This window comes from Pongo pygmaeus, chromosome 4, assembly GCF_028885625.2.
Source record: "Pongo pygmaeus isolate AG05252 chromosome 4, NHGRI_mPonPyg2-v2.0_pri, whole genome shotgun sequence".
Classification (NCBI taxonomy): domain Eukaryota; kingdom Metazoa; phylum Chordata; class Mammalia; order Primates; family Hominidae; genus Pongo; species Pongo pygmaeus.
In genome coordinates, this window is record NC_072377.2 from 22317115 (window position 1) to 22331026 (window position 13912).

A 13912-nucleotide genomic window follows, 5' to 3' on the forward strand; every position below is an offset into this window, starting at 1 on the left:
TAGACTGTTCTGCTGTTTAGGCTATACGATCCAGCAGGTCCAGTAATAGTCCAGGGGCAGTAATAGTAGTGTCAGTAATAGATAGGGATGCTGTATGGTGTCTTTGGTTGGTCTCATTTGATGAATTACAGCACAGGCCCTTAGGATTTGGGGACAAAGCCTTGCCTCTTCTGTGAATATCCTCATAAGATATGAAGTATCCTTCAAAAGATACTCTCCTTTTTAGAAACAATGATGACCGGCCAGGTGCGGTGGCTTATGCCTGTAATCCCAGCACTTTGGGAGTCCGAGGAGGGCGGATCATGTGGTCAGGAGTTCGAGACTAGTCTGACCAACATGGAGAAAGCCCATTTCTACTAAAAATACAAACTTATCCCAGTGTGGTGGTGTGTGCCTGTAGTCGCAGCTACTCAGGAGGCTGAGGCAGGAGAATCGCTTGAACCCGGGAGGCGGAGGTTGCAGTGAGCAGAGATCGCACCGCTGCACTCCAGCCTGGGTGACAGAGTGAGACTCTTGTCTCAAAATAAAAAATAAAATAAAATAAAATAAAATAAAATAAATAAATAAATAAATACATAGAAAAAGAAAAAGAAGAGAGAAACAGCAACAACCTGCTACTGGGCCTTAGTGAGAACTGAACACTTAATCATGGCACACCAACTTCATATGTGACCTGAGCTGCTTATCATGAACCATGTACTACTTGACCCAGCAAGCCATAAAGTTAGGTAAGCACAGCACTACCCCATCATCAAATGAAAGTGGCATATATAAGATCAGGCCTCAGCAGGCCCTTGATGCACAAGTAACTGACATGAAGAAGAGACCCAAATGCCCCCATTCCTGCCACACTCTCTTCTCTTTCCAAACCTGTACCTATGGCCTCATCACATGCTCTCTAACAGCTGAGGGAGAAAGAGAAGACTTGAGCCTGTTTTACAGGTGGTTCTTTATGATAAGCAAGCACCATCTGAAGTTGACAGCTGCAGTATTATAGGCTCTCTGGTACATTCCTGAAAGACAGCGGTGACTGCAAACCCTCTCAGGGGAGCGAACTTTTAGCAGTGCACCTGGTTTTTCATTTTGCATAGAATTAGAAATGGAAAGACATGAGATTATATATCAATTCATGGGCTGTGGCCAAGGAGTTGGCTGGATGGTCAGGGACTTGGAAGGGACATGATTGGAACATTAACGACAAAGAGTTCTGGGGAAGAGGTAAGGTATAGGGATGGAGCCCTCTGAATGTGCCAAAAAATGTGAAGATATTTGTGTCCTATGGAAATGTTTACAAAAAGGTAACATCAGCAGAGGAAGATATTAATAATCAAGTGGATAGGATAACCCATTCTGTGGATACCTGTCAGCCTCTTCCAGCAGCCAATCCTGTCATCATTCAACGTGCTCATAAATAAAGGGGCCACGTCGGCACGAAACCAACAACACACAGGCTTCCACTCACCAAAGCTGACCTGGCTATAGCCACTGCTGAAGGCCTAACATTTCAGCAGTAGAGACCAACAGTAAATCCCCAATGTGGCACCATTCCCCAAGGAAATGAACCAGCAACCTGGTGATTACACTTGATCACTTTCATCATGGAAGGAGCAGCATTTTGTTATTACTGGAACAAACACTCTGGATGCAGATTTTCCTTCCAATCATATAATGCTTCTGCCAAAACTACTATCTGTGGACCTATAGAATGCCTTATCTACCATCCTGATCTTCCACACAGCACTGCTTCTGATCATGACACTCACTTCACAGCAAATCAAGTACAGTAATGAACCCATGCTCATGGAATTCACTGGTTTTACCATGTTTCCCACCAGTCCAAAGCAGCTGGCTTGAAGGGAGAGTGAAATAGCCTTGTGAAGGCTCAGTTACAGTGCTAGGTAGGTGCCAATCCCTTGCAGGGCTGGGACAAGGGTCTCTAGGAGGCTATAAATGCTCTGAATTGGCATCCAATATATGGCACTATTTCTTCCATAGCCAGGAATCAATCTCAAGCCAGAAGTGACTGGTCTGCAATTATGAGGTAGAAATGAGTGTGACACCACTATTACTCCTGGTGACATATTAGCAAAAATTGTGCTTCTTGACCCTATGGCGTTATGCTAGGCAGGCCTAGAGGTCTTAGTTCCAGAAGGAGGCATGTTTCCACCAGGACACAAAACAATAGTTCCATTCAACTGGAAGTTGAGACTGCCACCCAGCCTCTTTGAGTTCCTCATTCCCCTAAATCAACAGGTAAGGAAGGAAATTACTGTGCTGTCTGGGGTGATTGATCTGGAGTGCCAATGGGAAATTGGACTGACACTCCACAATGGATGCAAGGAAGAGTGTGTCTGTAATATTGGAGATTCCTTAGGGCACCTCTTATATTACCTTGCCCTGTGATTAAAGTCAATGGAAAACTACAACAAACCAATCTAGGCAGAACTAGTAATGGTCTAGACCAGACCCTTTAGAAATTAAGGTTGTGTCTCCCCAGAAGGTAAAGAGCCACTACCAACTGAGTTGCTTGCTGACAGCAAGGGTAATACAAAATGAGTAATGGAAAAAGGCAGTTATAAATACAAGCTATGATACATGACCAGTTATGGAAATGAGGGCTATAATCATTACAAGCACTTCCTCCTTATTTTATTATAAATATGATATATTTAATATCTTTTTCTTCCCTCTCCTATCCCCTTATCATATAACAGAAAATGTATTGACTTGATATCACAATATTTAAATATTGTTAATTTTACATCAAGTTGTGGGACATCAAGATGAATAAACCCAAGGCCTTTACATTCTTTTCTGAGAAAAAGGTTTGTGTGTTTTGGTTGCATGCAAGATAGTTATATCCTGCCAGAAGTATGACCTTGTTATTATCTCTATTTGGAGATTAAACATGGTTTAAGGGTATGTGGATGGGTGCCAAGTTGACAAAGGGTAGACTTATAATGGTGTGAAATTTGATCAATCATGATCACGGGTGTTTCTGTGTTCTTTGGATAAGATTAATATTTATATCTGTGAACTTTGAGTAAAATAGATTAGCCTCTATTATGTGGGTGGGACACATCTAATCAGTTGAAGGCCTTAACAAAACAAAGACTGATGTCACCTAAGCAAGGAGTTCTTCCAGCAGACTGCCTTCAGGCTCAGAATGGCACTCTCCTCAGGTCATCCATTAGAGGCCCTACTGCAGATTTTGAACTTGTACCTATACAATTGCATGAACCAATTTTTTAAAAATAATTTTTTGTTCCATATGAATTTTAGCATAGTTTTTTTTTCTAATTCTGTGAAGAATGTCAATGGTAGTTTGATGAGAATAGAATTGAATTTATAAATTACATTGGGCAGCCATAAAAAGAAACAAGATCATGTCCTTTGCAGGGACATGGAAGGACCTGGATGCCATTATCCTCAGCAAACTAACACAGGAACAGACAACCAAACACTACATGTTCTCATTTATAAGAGGGAGCTGAACAAGGAGAACACATGGACACAGGGAGGGGAGCAACACACACTGCAGCCTGTCAGGGGTGGAGGGGGAGGGAGAGCATCAGGATAAATAGCTAATGCATGCAGGCCTTAATACCTAGGTGATGAATTGATTGGTGCAGCAAACCACCATGGCACATGTTTACCTATGTTAACAAACACGCAGGTCCTGCACATGTATCCTGGCATTTAAAATTAAATTAAATTCAAAAATAATAAAATTGTTTGCATAAAATTAAAAATAAATACATAATATTTTCTTTTTTTCTATTTATATACACGTCTTGTTTGTTCTGTTTCTCTGGAGAATCCTAAGTAGAATAATACCTGTAGGATTAAACTGAGAATATCAACAGGGCATTCCTCAGTCTCTTTCATCTATGCTTTTGAAATATCATCCATGAGCTGTACACATCTCTTTTTTCTTTCTTTATGCTTTAGACAAAACCATTAAAACTATTTTGACAAAAGTCACCTCTGGATCACTAGTTACCAAAACCAATGGAACATTTTAAGTCATTACTTAATTTGGCCTGTGGAGTTCAACATTTGTTGTCATTCCTTATTCTTAAAACTTTTTCCTGGTTTATCTTCCATGACACTAATGCTTGCCTTTTGCCTCTTACTAATTAGATCTATCTAATTTTTTTCATCTGCTTTGCAATTATAAATCAGGGTTCTCTTACATTATCTGTAATTTTCCCTAGAGTATATTAACCACTTATGGTTTTAACTACCATCTGTATTCCAATTACTGTCTTCTGAATACTAGATTAATGTATGTAAATATCTATGATATACTTCACCTGTGTACTTGTAAGTAACTAAGGGCATAGGATGTCCAACACCAATTATTTCATTTCTTACTTGAGTCCCAAATCTACAAGGGATACTAATAAAACAGAAGTCAGAAATCTGTGTCATTTTTTATTCTTCCCTTTCTTTGCTTCTCTGTATGCAATTACCCACTAATTTCTGCAGATTTTGCCTTCACAATATTTCTCTAATTTGTCTCATCCTTTACATTGCCATGATCAATGAATCTTGAAATTTTTCATTATCTCTTCACCTTTCAAATATTCTACTCTAATTTCCCATTTCCTTCATTGTACTTCCTACACAAGCCTATTGTAACTTTCTCCTGCAGATGCTTTCCCTATCTCTATACCTTTTTCCCCATCTTCAAGGCATCTTTTAATTGGCTGTCTGATTGGTCATTCTAGAATTGCAATTCCATTAATATTAATCCCCAAACGAGGCACTTTATGGGTCTTTACACTTTTAAGAACGAATACTACTCATCTGGGTATGAGAATTGAACCTTTCCATACTTTCTATATTTATTCACTCTAAGTAGTTGGCTTTACACTCTGACAATCTGACTTTACTGAAATATGGCTACCTAGGCTAACCTTGAAGTTTCAAGCCTCAGGGCTTACAAAAACTTTTCCCCATACTACAACTTCTAGAAAAATTAAATCATCCTTCAAGACTCATCTCAGGTACTTCCTCATTTATGATGATTTTCTTGAATTCCTCCATCTTTTGGAGGGAGTCATAGACATTTCCTAACAGCGTTTCTATTATAGCACTTATGTGTGTGTGTGTGTGTGTGTGTGTGTGTGTGTTTAGGCTTTTATTATTATTATTATACTTTAAGTTCTAGGGTACATGTGCACAATGGGCAGGTTTGTTACATATGTATACATGTGCCATGTTGGTGTGCTGCACCCATTAACTCGTCATTTACATTAGGTATATCTCCTAATGCTATCCCTCCCCACTCCCCCCACCCCACGACAATCCCCAGTGTGTGATGTTCCCCTCCCAGTGTCCAAGTGTTCTCATTGTTCAATTCCCACCTATTATTATAGCACTTTAGTTTAATAGAGTATTGAAATGATTGTTAGCACTTAAGAGCCTGGCAGGATAATAAACCATGATATTTTCTGGTGCAATGGAGCTAGACCACCTGGTTGACATGTTAGCTTAAGCATCCACTGGGTGTTGAGATATGGGGAAGTCATTTAACTTTTCTGTGCCTTAGTTTTCTGATATGTAAAACAGCACTAATAAGAAGATCAGTCATAGTGCTCTTTTGCAGATATGTAAGTATATGTCTGTAAAGCAATTAAAATTGTGCCCAAAGGAAGCACTCAATAAAGTTTAACTTTTATAATTGTAATCTAGAGACCTTCATAGTTACATTTATTCCTACAGGCTTAATACCGTCTCCACTGTAATGCATTCTTCATCAAAAATAGGTTAAATAAATGGATGTCCCTGAAACTAGGGTTTATATATGTTTTACCTTTTTATTTTTTGCCCTTTTAAGCAGTTTAGATTTAAGAATTTCTGCTAACTGGGATTCATCTGAAATGACAACCCAATTTCCTAAATTATTCTTTGGGGATAAAAGAGGCAGCATTTCCTGGATACATAACTTGGAGGCTATGAAAAAAGTTAGTACCACACAGATATAGGCTTGCAATTATCCATGTTGGTATAAACATAAATCATGTTGGTGTGTGTATACACACTTGTGCACATGTATATGTACATCTGTAATAATGCGAGTGTTTTGCTTGTGGTTAGTTTGAACAACTGGTAACATATGAAGTACAAATTTTTGCAGATAAAGTTAATTTATTTCTTACTGTACAGTATGAAAACTTATACTTATCTAGGTAATGCATTAAATTAACAATGTGTATTTGATGAAAGCTTTACCTCTGTATACCCTTGTGATTTATTTGTATAGAAAGTAAAGTAACATTTGTTACAAGTAATAGCACAGTTTGTGCTTTCTTGCAAGGATATCAACATGAATATCTGATTCTTTAAATAAAATGGTTGTTGAAACTAATGTCACCCAAGTCACTCAGTTGCTGCTACAAATTTCTACATGAATACATTCTTTTAGATTTGAATGTAAGAAAACCAATTGGTCCCTAAATATGTGGAGTTGACAATGGGAACTATACAAATTAATTATTTCCATATATGCTCTTTATATCAAGAACCAGAAAGTTATATTCGAGGCTAAACATACTACAGTTGATCTTAGAACAATGTAAGTTTGAACTGCATAGGTTTACTTTATGTGGATTTTCTTCCATTTTTGTCACCTCTGAGACAGCGAGAACATCCTTCTTCTCGTCTACCTCTTCCTCAGCCTATGCAATGTGAAGATGATGAGGATAAACAGAACAGAGCCCTCAGAAATAATGCCGCATATCTACAACTATCTGATCTTTGACAAACCTGACAAAAACAAGAAATGGGGAAAGGATTCCCTATTTAATAAATGGTGCTGGGAAAACTGGCTAGCCATATGTAGAAAGCTGAAACTGGATCCCTTCCTTACACCTTATACAAAAATTAATTCAAGATGGATTAAAGACTTAAATGTTAGACCTAAAACCATAAAAACCCTAGAAGAAAACCTAGGCATTACCATTCAGGACATAGGCATGGGCAAGGACTTCATGTCTAAAACACCAAAAGCAATGGCAACAAAAGCCAAAATTGACAAATGGGATCTAATTAAACTCAAGAGCTTCTGCACAGCAAAAGAAACTACCATCAGAGTGAACAGACAACCTACAGAATGGGAGAAAATTTTTGCAATCTACTCATCTGACAAAGGGCTAATATCCAGAATCTATAATGAACTCAAACAAATTTACAAGAAAAAAACAAACAACCCCATCAAAAAGTGGGCGAAGGACATGAACAGACACTTCTCAAAAGAAGACATTTATGCAGCCAAAAGACACATGAAACAATGCTCATCATCACTGGCCATCAGAGAAATGCAAATCAAAACCACAATGAGATACCATCTCACACCAGTTAGAATGGCAATCATTAAAAAGTCAGGAAACAACAGGTGCTGGAGAGGATGTGGAGAAATAGGAACACTTTTATACTGTTGGTGGGATTGTAAACTAGTTCAACCATTGTGGAAGTCAGTGTGGCGATTCCTCAGGGATCTAGAACTAGAAATACCATTTGACCCAGCCATCCCATTACTGGTTATATACCCAAAGGATTATAAAACTTGGTGCTATAAAGACACATGCACACGTATGTTTATTGTTGCACTATTCACAATAGTAAAGACTTGGAATCGACCCAAATGTCCAACAACGATAGACTAGATTAAGAAAATGTGGCACATACACAACATGGAATACTATGCAGCCATAAAAAAAGGATGAGTTCATGTCCTTTGTAGGGACATGGATAAAGCTGGAAACCATCATTCTCAGCAAACTATCGCAAGGACAAAAAACCAAACACCACATGTTTTCACTCATAGAAGGGAATTGAACAATGAGAACACATGGACACAGGAAGGGGAACATTACACACCAGGGCCTGTTGTGGGGTGGGGGGAGGGGGAGGGATAGCATTAGGAGATAAACCTAATGTTAAATGACGAGTTAATGGGTGCAGCACACCAACATGGCACATGTATACATATGTAACAAACCTGCACGTTGTGCACATGTACCCTAAAACAAAGTATAATAAAAAAAAAAAACTGTATGATGACCCACTTCCACTTAATGAATGGTAAATGTATTTGACTTCCTTCTGATTTTCTTTATGACATTTTCTTTTCTCTAGATTCCTTTATTGTAAGAATATAGTCTATAATATATATATACATATATAAACATCACATGTTTATGTTATATGTATTCTAACATATAATTATGTTTTAATCGACTAGGCTATCAGTAAAGCTTTGGGTCAACAGCAGGCTATGAGTAGTTAAGTTCTGGGGGAGTCAAAAGTTGCACTTGGATTTTCAACTGTGCTGGGGAGAAGTCAGTTCTCCTAACCCCCCAAGTTGTCCAACAGTGAACTGTAGACAACTGACAATTTTCCTAGGCATTTTTGCATTAGCCCTTTTCCTTTGCTCTGAGTTCTATATTATTTGTAATACTTTCCTTTTCTATGAGTAATCCAAAGTCTTTCTGTAATGAGTGGAAGTATAAATATATTTATATGTTTATACATACATATATAATGGATTAAATTGGTCCCCATGTTATCATATTTCTATTCTCAAATCTAGAAGCATCAAGACAGAGTTAATTAAAATTTAATTAGTTTCCTGTTGGAAAAGAAATCTTGGCATCCACTCTTTCACCTGCATTAGAAATGTACATTGCTTGAGAACGATGAGTGTTCATTATCCATTACCAATGTGGAGCCCTGTACCAGTGGAAATAATGCTGATTAAATGTAATAATAGGTTAGACGTTAGACTTACTCCTTTTTAATTACATTTATAAATACTAGTTCCTCTTTTAAATAAACTGGATGAATTCTACACTGTTATAGCAATTATAAAGTGGAATTTCAGAGTATCAAGCAAAAACTTGCGTATACAATCCCATGGACTGTTTGGGGAGATGAACTACTACTGCTTTCTAGGTTCTCATAAACGTCAGTTTTATTTTTTTAACCTAATTTCAACTTTATTACCTCCAATTCTGGAAATTGAGGTCTATCGATCTTCTCTAATCAAAAACAGAGAATTTGTCAGGAACCTCAATATGATGTCTAGCTTCTGTCATAAACAGAGTTGAAATAACTGATATCTATGTTGCAGAGTTTTAGACTATGTTACCCTTCCATTTGTCTTGGATTTCAAAATTCCATTCTTACATTAAATCAAATCAAAGGAAACAAGTATAGGAGAACCACATGAAATTATCTTACCATAGAAATGTTAGTGATTGTTACATTCCACGATCATATTTGAGGAATTATACAAGCAGAAGCTTTATGCAGTAACCTCCGGGGACTTCTATATTTTGGAGTGACCTCCTTCAAAATTTTCCAAGACCTTTTATGTGACTAAGGCTATTTGTGGGCAGCAATGTGATATGAGAAGGGCATTCTGGTCTAGGCTGGAAATGTTTGGGTCTCAGTGTCTGTTTGTCATTTGGGGCTCACTTTGACATTCTACTCAACCTACAGGTTCATAAGTGCCCTGTGGATCTTTAGGGATTGCACTATGGGGTTGTCCCAGTGCCATTTGAACAGGCCCTGACTCCTGGTAGGCAGCCTGTAAAGGAGATAGTTCATAGTTCTTGCTTAATGGCAGTGTTTGTATGTGTGTGTGTGTGTGTGTGTGTGTGTGTGCGTGTGTGTGTGTGTATTTGTAAGATCATTGAGATTGGATGACCAGAATGGTACTTATGGACTGATTTGATTTGGAGTGACTCAATTTTTAAACTTAGATAAGTGCCCTGCAAAAATCATTTGCCTGGGACCACATATGCCTTAGTGGAAATTCTGGTTATATGTCCCTTTCAACAAAGACTATATTTAAAGACCTTTTCCCCTGTATCACTTAATATCCTTTAAATACATTTCCACAAGGTAATTTATTTTAAATGTGGTAGAAATAATTCAGATCTTAAATGAATATTCTCCCTTTGACCTAATATTGGAATCATACAACCTATTATATATCTCTTTAGCTTATGTTTTCAGAAAGCTCAAGGGATTTGCTGCTCAAGAGTCATGATCTTCTATATCCATTTCCAAACACTCTTCGTATGATGGTTTTCCATTTATGACTTTGGATTTATTTTAAACTCTCCTCAAGCATCAATTTTTTTAAATTAAAACCCATGGCAATATCTTTTACAAAATTTAAAAAGAATTCACAAAATCAAAATAAAATATAATACTTATTTCTGGGGAAATTATTTTTTGGTGTGGTGTACAAGTTATACTGTTCTAGATATGGGTGAAAAAAATTTTATGAAAAAAAATAAGCAGTAAAACCTAACTGTCCTGAAACACATAGTTGCTACTAAATATTTTGTGAAAAAAATTAAATTTCTATAAAGTTGCAATAAGATTTTTAAATTGTATGCTCTGTTGATGTGTACATATTTGGGTTCCAAAATTTATTACTTCAGCCATAAATACACTTATAAATATCTGCTGAAAATATAGAAATTATTTATAAAGCTTAAGCAAGCCAGATAGAATACTTCAGAACCACAATCCAAATGGCACGTCACATTTTAACGGGAAAGGAGAAGAAATACATCCTTGTCATTAAACAACACCAAGATCAGTTTAGATTATTTATGCCTGGTGATTCTTCTCTGTGTCTCTTATTGCTAAACATCTCCAATTTGGCTGCAAGCAATAAAAATTATATAACTATACTGATACTATAGTTCTAACTATGGTTATAATTATGCTTAATAACATTTTCATATTTTAACTTCATGTCTTCAGCAAAGAATGTCAAAAATTGAACGAAATGTATACTATTTTCATTAAAATAATCAGGAAGAATTAAAGCAAAGCAGGTTTAAATGATATTCTGAAGCTTACCCGGGCCATCGAGTCAGGAAGATAAACCAGGTCTCTTCGATTTCAATTCCAGTGTTCTAGTCACTGGTTTGTTCAACTCCTGTGCAAAACATCCATACAAAATACACAATGCATATTCCCCCTTCCTATCAAGTGGTTGTCAAAAGAAACACGCCATTACCTTTCCCACATACTGAGGCTCGGAGCCCATGTATTCTTCCAGCACAAAAAATTGATTCCATACCCAGCCACGTTTAACACGTTGGAAGTGTGGCCGTTGTCCTGGCAGATGGATAACATTTTCTCTTGGCTCTGTGGCTAAAGTCTGCTGTGGCTGTGATTGTAGTGGTGTTAAGAGACCTCCATCAAACAGAACCCAGAGAAGCAGGGATAAAGAGTTCCTTGTAAGCATTGGCAAAGGCTTTCCTACAGCACAGTAATAAAAACTCCAACACTTAACATAGAATTGTGGAATCCAGGTTTGAGGTGTCTGTGGCCTCCACCACTTAGCTTCTTGTTTTATTGCAGAAATGATGATGCAGGCATTAATCCTTTTGATGAAAAGGCTTCTGCTGTATTATATTCCATCTAAAGGGGCCTATGAAATAGATTAACAAAGATACATTAAATTAATAAGATTGCATGATGATATTCATCACAACTCTCATTATATCTGCCAACATTTAAGGAAACCGAGAAGAAAGACTATAAAAGAATTATATTAGTAAATGGTCACCGCTATTCAACATTTTAACTTGGATAAATTATCTGAGTTTTTTATAGACTTGAGAAAATATTAGTTACAATGAAGCAAAAGGTGCATTGTAATCAGAAATGATATTTTCAAAAAATCGGCAAATCATTTTAAGGAGAAAAATACAGACCGCTATTTTAAAGTGAGCTATTAAGTCAGAGTAGGATCTTGCAACTTCAGCATTATTGACATCTTAGGGTTGATAATTCATTATTGCTGGGAAGCTATTTTGTGCATTTTAAGATTTCTAGTAGCACTTTTTTCTTCTACTCAATAGATGACAGAGGCACCCCTTCCCATATCTGGTTTGTGACAAGAAAAAAGTATCTCCAGACATTGCCACATATCCCCTAGGGGAGCAAAAAATGCCAAAATTAAGAACCACAATGTAGAGAATAAAGAAAACACAATTTTTAAAAAGCAAAAAGTTCCTGAAGTTAGAGAATAGAAAGATACAGATGAGCTAAAGAACAAGATAAATTATTAAGTGTAAAAGTGAATCATCTTACTAAAATGTAAATGATGGATACAATGTTATAAGTCTATAAATTTAAATTTTCTTTAAAAATGTTTCTCTAGCCTGGACATACCAGAAACCTTGACAATGTGAGTATTACTTTATAGATGTTGTGTAGCTCAGAGAAAAGCTGGATCCCTACCAGATGCAGAGCTTTTACTCTGCATTTAGATAAAATGAGCTTTGAGCTTTTTCTTTTAACAAACGTTTTAAAATTCACTTACGAGTGTCTATAATACACTGTCTTTAATTATGTGGTAGATTAAAAAAAGACAAAATCTTTGCCTCTCTAAAATCACAAACAAAAAATAAACAGTCAAATAAATAACTGAGGGCAGAGTATGCGAATGGAAAAAAAAAAAAAAAAAAAAGCAAACAAGAATATCCTGAGGGTAAAACCCACGTCAGCAAAAGCCTGTTGTAGGTGATAGTTGCACTGAGGTCTAAAGGAATACATGCATTCCTATATTTTCCAAGCAGGCATGATGGAATGGGGCTCTAGAACAAGGGTGATTTTATGCATTTGGTACTAGGGTCACAGTGCTTCGAGCCTATAAGGTTTCTAAAGGCCCAAAATATTGGAAGCCAGAAAATGCTTCCAAAACAAGAGAACTAAAATCAGAATCAATGCATGTTTAATTAAATGTCTATAAAACATGGCGTTGTTGTCAACTAGTCAGCTGCAATTCGGAACAATGTGTATTCACTTATGTGTAATGTAATAAAAACGTTTAACAAGTTCTTCATCAATATTGAAATTTAAACATTAAATGTGGAAGTAGTAATTCACCATACCTGAGATAAGATGTGAGATGGGGAGTGTCCAAAAGTTATACTCTGAAAGTATTTTATAGGACAAACCTAAAAAAAATAAATAAAACCAGATATAAATTTTTTCTTCTTTATAGGAGTGTAACTGTAACTGTTAGATATTGACAAAACCATAAGTTGTCTTTTTTTGGCATCTTTTCATTCTGACAAAATAATATTTATAAAAAGTTAAGTTAGATCTGCCTTGTACAATATGGAAACCTCTAGTCATATGTGCCTTTTTAGTTAAAAATTGGCAATTTGGGATCATGATGTGCTCTACTTTTAAATTATATGTTGAATTTCAAAGACAGTACAAAAAATAAGAAGGTATCATATCTTTTTTTATTACTTGACATGATATTTTGGATATGTTAGGATAAATAAATACACATTATTAAAATTAATTTTGCTTCTTTCTGTCTTTTTCTTTTCTTCTTCTTTTTTTTTTTTTGATGGAGTCTTGCTCTGTCTCCCAGGCTGGAGTGCGGTGGCGTAATCTCAGCTCATTGCAATCTCTGCCTCCTGGGTTCAAGCGATTCTTCTGCCTCAGCCTCCTGAGTAGCTGGGACTATAGGTGCGTGCCATCACACTCGGCTAATTTTTCGTATTTTTAGTAGAGACGGGGTTTCACCATGTTGGCCAGGATGATCTCGATCTCCTGACCTCATGATCCGCCTGCCTCAGCCTCCCAAAGTGCTGGGATTACAGGCGTGAGCCACCTCGCTCGGCCTCTTTCCAATTTTTTAATGTGCTTACTAGAAAATTAAAATTTGATATGCAACTCATTTAAATTTTGAATTACTTTCAATTGGACAGCACTGATTTAGACAATACAGTTTGAATCACAAACTGTGATTTCTATTTAAGCGATTTATTCTTAACATTCGAAGTAAAATGTCTAATATGAACTACATCATGTTTGTGGTAAAAATATGTTAGAAAGTCAGAGAACCTTTTGC

General features: G+C 36.6%; 1 protein-coding gene across 7 annotated transcripts in view; it reads right to left on the reverse strand.

Annotated features, from left to right (window-relative positions):
* The window catches only part of CDH12 (cadherin 12), a 1137841-nt gene that overhangs the window by 340503 nt on the left and 783426 nt on the right, over positions 1–13912 (reverse strand). For all 7 annotated transcript variants that reach the window (XM_054489194.1, XM_063664679.1, XM_063664682.1 and 4 more), the window contains one exon: positions 11051–11467. In XM_054489194.1, coding sequence (XP_054345169.1) covers positions 11051–11281 — 231 coding nt within the window. In that variant the 5' untranslated portion in view covers positions 11282–11467. The remainder of the gene's footprint in view (positions 1–11050; positions 11468–13912) is intronic.